This window comes from Peromyscus leucopus, chromosome X (genome assembly GCF_004664715.2).
Source record: "Peromyscus leucopus breed LL Stock chromosome X, UCI_PerLeu_2.1, whole genome shotgun sequence".
NCBI classification, from domain to species: domain Eukaryota; kingdom Metazoa; phylum Chordata; class Mammalia; order Rodentia; family Cricetidae; genus Peromyscus; species Peromyscus leucopus.
In genome coordinates, this window is record NC_051083.1 from 32,799,388 (window position 1) to 32,811,572 (window position 12,185).

At 37.0% G+C, this 12,185-nt stretch overlaps 1 protein-coding gene across 11 annotated transcripts in view; it reads right to left on the reverse strand.

Moving 5' to 3' along the window:
• The window catches only part of Scml2 (Scm polycomb group protein like 2), a 124,185-nt gene that overhangs the window by 55,903 nt on the left and 56,097 nt on the right, over positions 1-12,185 (reverse strand). For all 11 annotated transcript variants that reach the window (XM_037198894.1, XM_037198898.1, XM_037198897.1 and 8 more), the window contains exons 8-10: positions 11,447-11,530; positions 4,903-4,989; positions 2,815-2,898 (exon numbers count right to left, since the gene is read on the reverse strand). In XM_037198894.1, coding sequence (XP_037054789.1) covers positions 2,815-2,898; positions 4,903-4,989; positions 11,447-11,530 — 255 coding nt within the window. The remainder of the gene's footprint in view (positions 1-2,814; positions 2,899-4,902; positions 4,990-11,446; positions 11,531-12,185) is intronic.

Consider the following 12,185-nt stretch of genomic DNA (forward strand, 5'->3'; position numbering starts at 1 on the left):
TGGCATATCTCATCTCCTTCAGGAGGAATCACCACTTGCATAGTATACCTATAACTAATGTAGGTAATATGCAACAAACTGAATGACCATAGGCACATGAGAGAACAATGAAAGAAATATCTTGATAGAGGGAGACATTATGGGATAAGGGAGAAACCTGGTGCTAGGGAAATTCCCAGGAATCCACAAGGGCAACCTCAGATTAGACTACTAGCAATAGTGGAGAGGGTACCTGAACTGGCCTGCCCTGGTCATCAGATTGGTGAATACCCTAACTGTCATCATAGAGCCTTCACCCAGTAATTGATGGAAGCAGATGCAGAAATCCATAGCCAAGCACCAGGCCAAGTTCCAGAGTCCGCTCAAAGAGAGGGAACAGGGATTAATGAGCAATGGGGTCAAGATAATGATGGGGAAATCTACAGAGACAACTGAACCAAGCTCAAATGAACTCACAAACTTTAGACCAACAGCTATGGAACCTGCATGGTACCAAACTAGACCTTCTTCTGTATGTGGGAGACAATTGTGTAGCTGGGTCGGTTTGAGGGGTCCCTGGCAGTGTGGTCGGGATCTATTCCTGGTGTGTGAGCTGGCTTTCTGGATCCCATTACCTATAATCGGACGTCTTGCTCACCATTGATGCAGGGGGAGGGTCTTGGCCCTGCCTCAACTGAATGTACCAGGCTTATCTGTGCCCCCATGGGAGAACTTACCCTATTGGAGGAAATGAGGGAGTGGGTTGGGGGAAAAGTCAAGGTGAGGGAGCGGGAGGAGGGATGAGAGGGGGATCTGTGGTTGGTATGTAAAATGAATAAAAAACAATTAAAAAATAACAACACTATCACAATAAGGAAGGATCTACCATCATGGCCTGATAACTTCCTAAAGGCACATCTCCCAGTGTCAAAGTCTCCAGAATTAAATTTTAAAATATGACTTTGGGAAGTTACTTTGGAGATTTAATGTCCACCTCAATAGTTTCTGTATAGCTATACCCTGTTAGTAAACTAGAATTGTCACACACACACACACACACACACACACACACCAAAAAAAGATCAATCATGTAGGCCAAACTAAAAAACTACACAGATTAAAGGTTGTGGGAGAAAAGAGTAAAGATCGGAGTTAGGAAGTTGGGGAAGAATATCTAACAGGAAAGACTTTCAAAGAACCAATATGGAAACTTACTATAAGTTTCCTGAAACATATACATATTTCCACCCATAAGTGAAATGATCATTTAATGGAGGGAAATAACCCCAACTAGACAACAAATATTACCAAAACTCCCCTGTAATACAAGAAATGGGTTACCACACTTTAGACAAAGATTGCGTTATACAAAGATGTCCTAGAGAACCCACACCCAATACTATAGGCCACTGCCAAAGCTATTAATTACCCTCATCAATTTGATGGCAAGAATCACAAGATAGTTTTAATTTACTGAACAAAGCACATACTTCTGTCATAGTGCACGGAGAAACCTAGCTGCTATTCAAATGGAAGCTTCAGCACTAATGACTATGATTCACAGTGCTAAACACTGCTGTACACACTAGAGAAGAAAAGTAATCATCAGTCTGACTCATTTATTAATCCTGTGACCTACTATATCAACCTACTGGCATCATACACTAGTGCTATAATGATAAAACTGTTATAGGGAAAACCAACCCTTTTTAATTGGAATTAGGGCCCACTCCATGAGATGGAACCCATATTGGACACTGTTAATATGGATAAGGTCACACGACTTAGTGAAAGTCCCACTAGTATGACTCTACTAAATGGATACAGTAATAAAGCCACACCCTAAAGGCATATTATTATACACATTGGTCACCATAATGCTTAATCCTCTTCAGAGAAGTTTCTTGCAGTGTATGTTAATTAACACAAGGATCAACAACTGAACAATCTGCAGAGAGTGAGAAACTTTGGAGTGTTGTACCCTAAATGGGATATTTGTATCACACTGCTCCCCTCAAGGCTCAGGGATCTATGTGGAAGAAGAGGCAGAAAGATTCTAGCCAGAGGTGGAAAAGGACTTCCACCACCAGACAGTATTTTTCAGAAATGACAGAGTAAACAAACACATGAAATCAGCAAGACTGTAACAGAATGTACAAGATGAGTATAAGCTCAAACCTGACAAATTCTTAGCATGGATGAGGGGAAGTGAGCACAAAGTCCAAGTCCTAGCAAACTGATTCATAACTGATAGCTGCTAGGAAAGAGAAAATCAGTTTTCTTCATTGGAGTAACACTAGATAGGTATAGCAACCACACTGTAAGGCAGGCTACATGTTCAGGAATAGTTGACTAACACAAGTCAGACTCCCAATGTTTTTTTATGTGATTTTCATTTTTTAAGAGAGAAATAACATGAAGTTTAAAGAATAGGATGGTGGAAAATGATCTGACATGAGCTAGGGAAGGGGAAAGAATATGGTCAAATTAAATTCTACAAAAATCTCAAAGAATAAAGCAATAAACACAGAAAAACAATTTTAACCAAAAATGCCACAAAAATCAAAGTTTTATATACAATACATTTTTATATCATCAAGAAATATTTTTATTCTCTAAAATGAAGGCAATGGTCTAATTCTTCAAAGAGGAGGCTTTTATTAGAACAAACAGCAATGTTGGGGTAGCACAGTGAAAATTTCTAGCAGTTAATCATTAGGCTATTTTCTGTATTTGTTTCTATTAGATAAAAAAGAGTCTTTCCTTCTGAAACACTACAGATTATTCAATGTAGAGGAATTAATTTTCAAATCAAAATAGAAAAACAGCAATTACCTGGAGCTGCTTGGTTATCTTTTCCAGGTCTGGCTTCATCTTGCCCAGGTTTGGCGAATCCTCTGCCCTTAGTTTTTTCCCCAGCTTTGTTGAGATATAAAATGAAAAAAAGTGTACATTTAAAGCTAAAACACATTATGCTCTGGTATGAAAGTCAAATAAGACTTCCTATAATAAAATATAGACTCTCTTATAATGTTGTCATGAAAAAGTTACCATTATGCTCATATGATACACAGCTTTCAGTTATCTGGTAACCCAATTTAGACAATTTCAATCCTTTGTGTTAAGAATATCTGCCATGTTCTTTATGTCAATGTTCACATTTTTACAAAAAGAGATATTTAAGTATCAACACCTTTACAATTTGGTTATCAGATAAAAAGGACTTTACATAGCAAAATGTACCAATTCTAAATTAAGAGAGGTAAGAAACACACACAAATATATACATGCGCATACTCTAATATATGTGTTCGAAGATTAACTACTCTCATTTTAAGGGGTTTATTTTATAACTTAAAACAATCTACAGTTTTACTTCTTCTGTGCTCAAAGCTATTTATAAATAGGACCAGTGATGAAAAACTATTCCATCTTTTTACAGCATTTTTATTCTACTTATATAGGATCAACTGCCGCCAAAAATCTATACTTCATTTACAACTAATTTCACCTATATACACCAGACTCTTCTTGTTTTATTCTTAACAACTACCTTATTTACATTCCAGGTTTAAAACTCCCAATTTAAAGAACTCTAGTAATGTTACTCATATTACTTTTTCTTTTCATAATCTCCCTGTCATCAGTTTCAGGATGTTGACCAGCGCCATACCACTTATGCCTCATTACTGTGACATCATCAATAAATAGTCCAGCTAATACCCTGAAATGGTTATTCTTGGCAATTTCTGGATCTCTTCTGTCTTCAAGACAACAGGATCTGTTGTAGAATATTATTTTAAAGTGTGCTACTTTTGTTTATGCTTCATTTGTTTAACTCTGTGAAGCTGTGTTACTATTCCTGTCTAAAACACCTGATGGTCTAATAAAGATCTGAATGCCCAATAGGAGGCAGGAGACAGGATAGGTGGGGCTGGCAGGCAGAGAGAATATATACAAGGAGAAATCTGAGAGTAGAAGGAGAGAAGTAGCTAGAGAAAGAGGAGAACTCTAGGGGCCAGCCAATCAGTTACACAGCAAGCCACAGAGTAAGAGTAAGATTTACAGAAGTAAGAAAAGGAAAGCCCAAAGACTGCAACTGAATACACATGTCTTATACAATCTCAAGCCTGACAAAATCCCAGCATGGAAAAGGGAAAGCAGGCATACAAATTCCAGCCCTATCCAAGAATTAATAGCTGTTAGAAAAGGAAAATCCATTTTCTTCAGCTGAATAACACTGATTATATCAACCACACACAAAGGCAGGCCAAGTGTTCAGGAATAGTTGGATAACACGACTCAGACTCCCATTTTTTTTATGTGTTTTACATGTTTAAGAGAAAGTAAGAACATGAAGCCCAGAGGATGGAGACATGGAGGACAATTGGGAAGAGATGGGAGAGGAGAAACAACAGGAACAAAGTAAAAATGCATGAAAATATTAATAAAAGCACTAAACAAAAATAATTTAAATCAAAGATGCTATATAAATGAAGATTTACATACAGGAGAATTTCATAAAATCAGAAAGTATTAAAAAATACACTAATTTATAACAACCAGAAACTTTGGACTAGAATACTACTAAAAATTTCTAGTAATTTATCATTGGGCTACTTTCTTTCTTTTCTTTTCTTTTTTTTTTTTTTTTGGTTTTTCAAGACAGGGTTTATCTGTGTAGTTTTGTGCCTTTCCTGGAACTCCCTCTGTAGTCCAGGCTGTCCTTGAACTCACAGAGATCCGTCTGTCTCTGCCTCCCAAGTACTGGCATTAAAGGCGTGTGCCACCACGGCCCAGCATTGGGCTACTCTCTATAGGTTTTCTTAAAACAGAAAAGAGTCTTTCCTTCTGAAACATTACATCATTATTCACTGTGCAGGAATTATCTTGCAAATCAATATGGAAAATTAAAGCAATCACCTGGGGCTGCTTGCTCATCTTTCACAGGTCTGTCTTCATCCTCAAAAGGGTTGGTGAATATACTGCCCTTGGGTTTTTCTGCAGCTTCTTGGAGGTATGAAATAAAAATAAAAATGATGTACATTAAAAGCAAGAACACATTATGTTCCATTACATATGCCAAATAATAAACCCTCCTATAATAAAACATAGAATCTCCAATAGTATTGTCAATAAAAGGCTACCATCAGGCTCGTGTGATATGTGGCTTCCAGTTGCCTAATAGACCAATCTGATAAGACTTTAATATTATCTGTGAGGAATACCTGCCAGGTCATTTGTGTCTGTGTTAATAGTTTAACAAGAGAAAAATTACACAATTCCTTCAAAATTTGGTTACTAGAAAAAATGAATTTTACTTATTAAAAAGTAATATTTCTAAACTTCTTTGTAGGGAAAAATCTGAAACATACACACAAAATATGCTTCTTCTGGGTCAAAGGCCATACCTATACTATGAATAAACAGGATATGTGAAAACAAATGCCCCATCTTTCAAGACCCTTTTTATGCCACTTCTTCTGTCCATAGAATAGGATGTAGTCTATATTCAGCTACCAGGACAAATATCAGATTTTTAAAGATTATTTAATTTAATTGCTGCCATAACTTTACCCTTCATTCACAATTAATTCAACTTTATTCACCAGACTCTTATTATTTTATTTTTAATAACTGCTATACACCCCAGGTTTAAAAAGAAAATTCTTTCAAAAAAGTCATATGAAAACCCATGGCAGTATGATTATATCAACACACACCAAGGCAGGCCATATGTTTAAAAGTACTCAGCTGACACAAATCAGATTCCAATTTTGTATGTGTTATTCCACATTTGTTTAAGAGAGACCTGCCTCAACTGAATGTACTGCTGACTCCCCATGGGAGACCTTGCCTTAGAGGCGGTGGGAATGGGGGGGAGGCTGGGGGTGGGAGGAAGGTGGACAGGGGAATCTGTGGTTGATATGCAAAATAGAAAATCTCTTAATAAAAAATAAAAAGAGAATAAAATATGAAGTCTACAGAATGGAGAAGTGACAGACAATTTGGGAGGAGTTGGAGGAGTACAAGAAATGTGATAAAAATAAATTGTATGAAATTCTCAAAGAATAAAAGCATTAACATAGAAAAAATAATTTTAAACAAAGATGTCACTTAAGTGAAGATTTATATACTTTAAATTTTCATATAATCAGGAAATAGTCTAATTCTGCAAAAAAGGAGGCAATAGTCTATTTCTCTCAAAAAGGAAGCTTTTATTAAAACAAAAATGTTGGACTAGCAAAGTGAACATTTTATCACTGGGCTACTTTCTATATCTGTTTTCCTAAAACAGAAAAGATCCTCTCCTTCTGAAAGCACTATTCAATTGACAGAAATTATCTTGCAAATCAATATAAAAAACAGAGCAATGACCTGGGGCTGCTTGCTCATCTTTCACAGGTCTGTCTTCAACCTCCAAAGGGCTGGTCAATATACTGCCCTTGGGGTTTTTTGTTGTTGTTTGTTTGTTTTTGCAGCTTTGGGGGATATGAAATGAAAAATAAAAATGATATACATTTACAACTAAGAAGACTGTGGGAGGCCAGCTCCCATCTTTCAGAGGGTTTCTATGAGGAGGAGAGAGGGATAAGAAAACATTAAACAGAAAGATACCGAAGAGGAGAAAGACAGGAACACAGGATAGTTTCGGGAGAGCCTGGATCAAAACTCAATGGTCCCTTCTGCCGCTTCAAAGGGGCTTTTTATAACAATGCCAAAGGGTAGGGCAAAAGACCTCCCCCTTGCTAGATCAAAGCATACCGCATAGTCAAGTGCAGACTCTTCCAAACACCTGGTAATGATGCCCATGGTCAAATCATCCCCTTATGCAGCCTGCTGGGTAAAGCAAGCTCAGATTCTCAGACCCTGAATAAGTTCTCACTAGGAAACCTCTGTGGGTCTCTAAAGAAGACTTAGTTGTGGTTGATACAATCAGTATACTCCATTGTGTTCCTGTTTATATGCCAAATAATAAAGCTTCCTATTATAAAATATAGATGCTTCTATAGTGTTGTCATGAAAAGGCTAGTTGGCTGGTAGCCAAATTCAGGTACTTTTATTATTTTGTGAAAATTACTTCCCAGGTTACTTGTGTCTATATTTACAATTTTTTTTTTTAAAAAAAGAGAGATTACAGTATTAATACCTTCACAATTTGGTTATTTTAGGGGGAGTATTTAGCATAACAAATATTATTAATTCTAAATAAAACTCTTTCTAGGAGATATATGAAACATATACACCCACACATACATATCCTTGTGTTTAAAGCTCATTCTGCGGCCTTTGTATAAACAGTCTACTACTTGTTTCTTCCTTACCCAAAGACCGTACAGTTTGCATAAACAAGACTTGTCATAGCAAATACCCCATCTTTCTGTAGCTTTCTTACTTTAGTTCTACAAGTCACTTAATAGAAGTAGTCTATCCTTAGCTACCAAGGCAAATATAAAATCATTTAACTATCAACATAATTTCACTCTCCATTTACAACTAATTCACGCATACAAGCCAGATTCTTCTTATTTTAACTACTACCTCACACTCTTGGTTGAATGTGTCCACTATTTTTTAAAGAGCTCTAGTAATGTTACTCATATTACTTTTTTTTTTTTTTACATTGTCTCTCTGTCATCATTTTCAGGATTTGACTGGCATCAGAGCATCACATTGACATTTTCTTTCTTTCTTTCTTTTTTTTTTTTTTTTTTTGGTTTTTCAAGACAGGGTTTCTCTGTGTAGCTTTGGAGCCTATCCTGGAACTCGCTCTGTAGAACAGGCTAGCCTCAAACTCTGCCTCCCAAGTGCTGAGATTAAAGGGGTGTGCCAGCACCACCTGGCAATACTGACATTTTCAACAAAGATTCCACCTAAGTTCCTAGAAATGGTTACTCCTGTCAATTTCTGGAACTCTTTTATCTCCAAGACAACAGTGTCCCCTTGAATACCCTTCAATTCCCTTATTTGCTCTTTCATTTCAGACCAACTGATCAAGTGTTACATTGTCATTACAAAGTTTATTCATAGTTCCTTGTATTTTCATTCAATCCATTGTGTTTCTTCTGGTTTTGCTCCATATCTGATTCAACTTTCACAACTGTTCAATACCACCAACACTTCTAAATTAAGTATCCCTTCCTGAGTAATGTGTCAGCTCCTGCCTCTGAGTCACAGTCTCATCTACTTTCTCTAGTCAGAAGCAGAATAGAGGTTAGCAGTTTTGTTTTGTAAGGAGCTAGACTGTAAACATTCTGAAGGATACATATGGTCTCTGTGTCTATCACATTTTTGTGTGCTTTAAAGAAAAAAATAACTAATCAAAGAACATAAAAATAATCTCATCACACAGATACACGAGCTGGATATGACTCACTGTAATGTCCACTCTAACCTCTATGAAGGAATCACTATTGCAATTGATTTCTAAGTATATTCTCCTGTTACAATGTTTTCTTCTGTTTAAATTCCCACCTCTATCTCTCTGCTCCATTCAACAAATGTTTCAAACCTCCACTTTACATGAAGCTTAAAGGCCATCTTTTGAAATGAATTTACATATTCCATTATACCATCTTAAAACTCTCTTTGGGCCTGAAAAAAAATGGGTCAGCAATTCAAAGTATTTTTTGCTGCCCTTCCATAGAACCTGAGTTCACTTTCCAACACCCAAATCAAGTGGCTCACAATTGCCTGTAACTACTACAGCTGCTGAGAGTATCCAATGCCTTCTTCTGTCTCTGTACCTGCATGCATGTGCAAAAACACATGCACACATGGAGAGAAATAAATATATATTACATTCCCAACTCTTACATAACCAAATCCAAGTGCTGAAATGGTAAACATTTTGGACAAAGAATTCAAAAGTCTACTTTTACAGATGATTGACTGTAGCAGGAATCTTAAAAGTTCTTATTAATAAGATCAAACCTGAGGCCAGTTTTTAGGGTGAAGCTGGAAGATCAGAGACAGAACAAGCCACAGCTAACCTCACCTGGCCAACTTCTCAGCTGGTCTTGTTTCCTCAGACTGGAAGCTTCTGTGTCCTCATCCCAATGGCTCTCAGCTGAACTGATGCTCAAAAGCCTGAAGCTTAACCAGCCAAATGCTTAACCAGCCAAATGCTTCTAGTGTCTGGTCTTCATGCCTTATATACCTTTCCTTTCTACCATCACTCCCTGGGATTAAAGGCTCACTTTTTGGGATTAAAGGCGTGAGTCACCATGCTTGGCTGTATCCTTGAACAGATGGATTTCTGCCTCTGGAATGCTAAGATTAAAGGCGTGTGCTACCACTGCCTATCCTCTATGTTTAATATTGTGGCTGTTCTGTCTCTGACCCCAGATAAGTTTATTAGGGTACACAATATTTTGGGGAACACAATACCACCACAACTGACCTCAAAGTGGATTTAAAGGAACAGGTAAATAAATTCAGCCAGGCAGTTCAGGGAGAGATGAGAACTCAACAACTATGATACAAAATATAGCAAAGAAACAGAGGTTTTGCAAAGACAAAGATACAGGCAAAGAAAAACTGAATAAATCAATATTTGAAATCAGTGGATCACTGGTCCCAGGAAAGTGGGAGGAGCTACAGGTCTAGAGATGAGCATGTCAGGCCAGTTGGGGACTGCGAGTGTCACAACTCATGTCCTTCAGTGGGAATCACCAGTTACATAGCACATATGTGGGTAATGATGAGAGTGCACAATTCACAGACACATTTATAAATCCTGTAGGAATGGTTAGGAATATGACCAATGTAAAATAAATATATGGATTTAAGGGGTGGAGGATGGGAGAGGTCAGAAGAGAGAATGTAGAAAGTGATAACTAACATGAAAAGCCTTTCAAACCATCCAAAGGGAAAACCAGTACAATAGAAGCTTCCTGAAAAATGCATGTACACATTTAAAAAGAGTTTAAGTGAAATGATAATATGAAATGGAGGGACAACAACCCAAAATGACAGCATATGCTACCAATAAAAGCCCTAATACCTGGAACTTCTGTTTGAGGTACTGGCCAAAGGTTTCTCATAGACCCAATCCCTAACACTACAGGCCATTGCCTATGCTGTTGGTAACCCTCTACAACTTGACAAGAATTTCAGAGTAGTTTTAATTTGCTGAACACACCACATATTTATGTCGTGGTACATAGAGAAACACAGCTGGTACTGAACTGGAAGCTTCACCCTTACTGGCTAGGGTTCACATTACTAAAATGTATTATAGACACTACCAGCAGAAAAAAGAAATAATCAACCTCATATAGCTATGAACCCTCTGATCTCAATAACCACAATAACCACCTGGCCTCAAGATATGCTCACTGGCACAGTAGTGATAAGAATGTTATAGAATGAACCAGTTTTTCACTGGACTTAAGGTTCATCCTATGAAATGGAATCTATAACACTGCCAATGAGGCCAATAACCTGTGACAAGATAGGTCTTGGGGCCTAGGGGGGAAATCAACCATTATTATTCTGCTAAATACACTAAAATGACTCTTAATGACATACTCATTGATCTGTGCATCACTCAAACCCTGCCAGAAAAGCTTCATGAAGTAATTAATATAGAGACCTAAAAGTAGACCACCTGAAGAAAGTGAGAGACTTTGAAATACCCAACCTTACACAGGACGTCCATACCAAACCCCTGCTGTCGAGGCTCAGGGATCTATGTGGAAATGAGGACAAAAAGACTCGAAGAACCAGAGATGGTAGAAGTCTTAAGGAGACAGGGTTTTCAATATCTAACAGGGCAGATGCAGAAAGAAACTCAAAAAGACTGCAAAAGAATGTATAATACTTGAACAAGCTCAAGCCTGACAAAATCCTAGAATGGAGGAGGGGAAGTAGGAACAAAGTCCCAGCCCTAGCCAAGAATCGATTTACAATTGAGACCTGCTGGATAATAGAAGATCAGATTTGTACACTGGAATGACACTGGCTACCATTCCAAGGCAGGCCCCATGTTCCACAATAGTCTGAAAACACATATCAGACGCCCTTTTCTATGTGCTTTGCCCTCTTTTATTAATTAATAGCATAACAAACAGGAATTCAGGTGAACAGGGGGTATGGGAAGATCCTGAAGGAATTGTGGGCAGGGCAAGTATATGATCAAAATAAATTATATGAAATTCGCAAAGAAAAGCATTAAAATGTAAAACTAAAAATATTTTAAACAAAAGTGCCACTTAAATGGAAGTTTTAGGTACATTAGAATTTCATATAGTCAATAAATAGTCTAATTTTCTCAAAAGTAGGCTTTCATTAAATACCAAGCATCACTGACTTATCACAGTGAAAATTTCTAGCACTTTAACATTGGTCTACATTTTTTTGTTTTCTTAAAACACATAAGAGCCTTTCCTTTTCAAAACACTATACTATTATTCAATGTACAAGAATCATCTTGTAGATTGATGCAGAAAAAAATGTTAATCACCTGGGGCTGCTTCAATACTTTCCAAAGCTGTGGCTCCATCTTTCCAAGGTCTAGGCACTCCTCTGCTCTTTGGCTTCTTTTCAGCTTTTTTGAGAAATAAAATGAAAAAAAATTATGTGCACTTAAAAGCTAGAACATGTTAGGTTCCTGTATGCATGCCAAATATTAAAGCTTCTAGTAATAATTTGTACATTCTAATATAGTGTTGTCATAAATAACATTCATTCTCATGTGATATACAGTTTCTAGTTACACGGTGGCCTAATTCACACAATTTTAATACTGTGTGTGACGATAACTTGACAGAAAAATTGTGTCTATGTTCAGTTTTAAAACAGATATTTCAGCACTCAGGAGGCAGAGGCAAGTGGAATCTCTATGAGTTTGAGGCCAGCCTGGTCTACAGAGCTAGTTCCAGGACAACCAGGGCTGTTATACAGAGAAACCCTGTCTCAAAAAAACAAACAAAACAAAATAAAAAAAAACAAAAAACAAGAGATATTTCAGTAATCGTGCCTTGACAATTTCCTTAGTATAAAAACTATAGTTTACATAGTAAACATTATTAATTCTAAAATTGTTTTTTTGGCTGGCAGAGACCACACACACACACACACACACACACACACACATTTTTTATATAAAGCAAGATAGAATTTTATAGCTAAGAGTGCCTACATTAAAATCAGATATCAAATTAATAACCTAATAATATATTTAAAGGCCTTAGAAAAGTAAA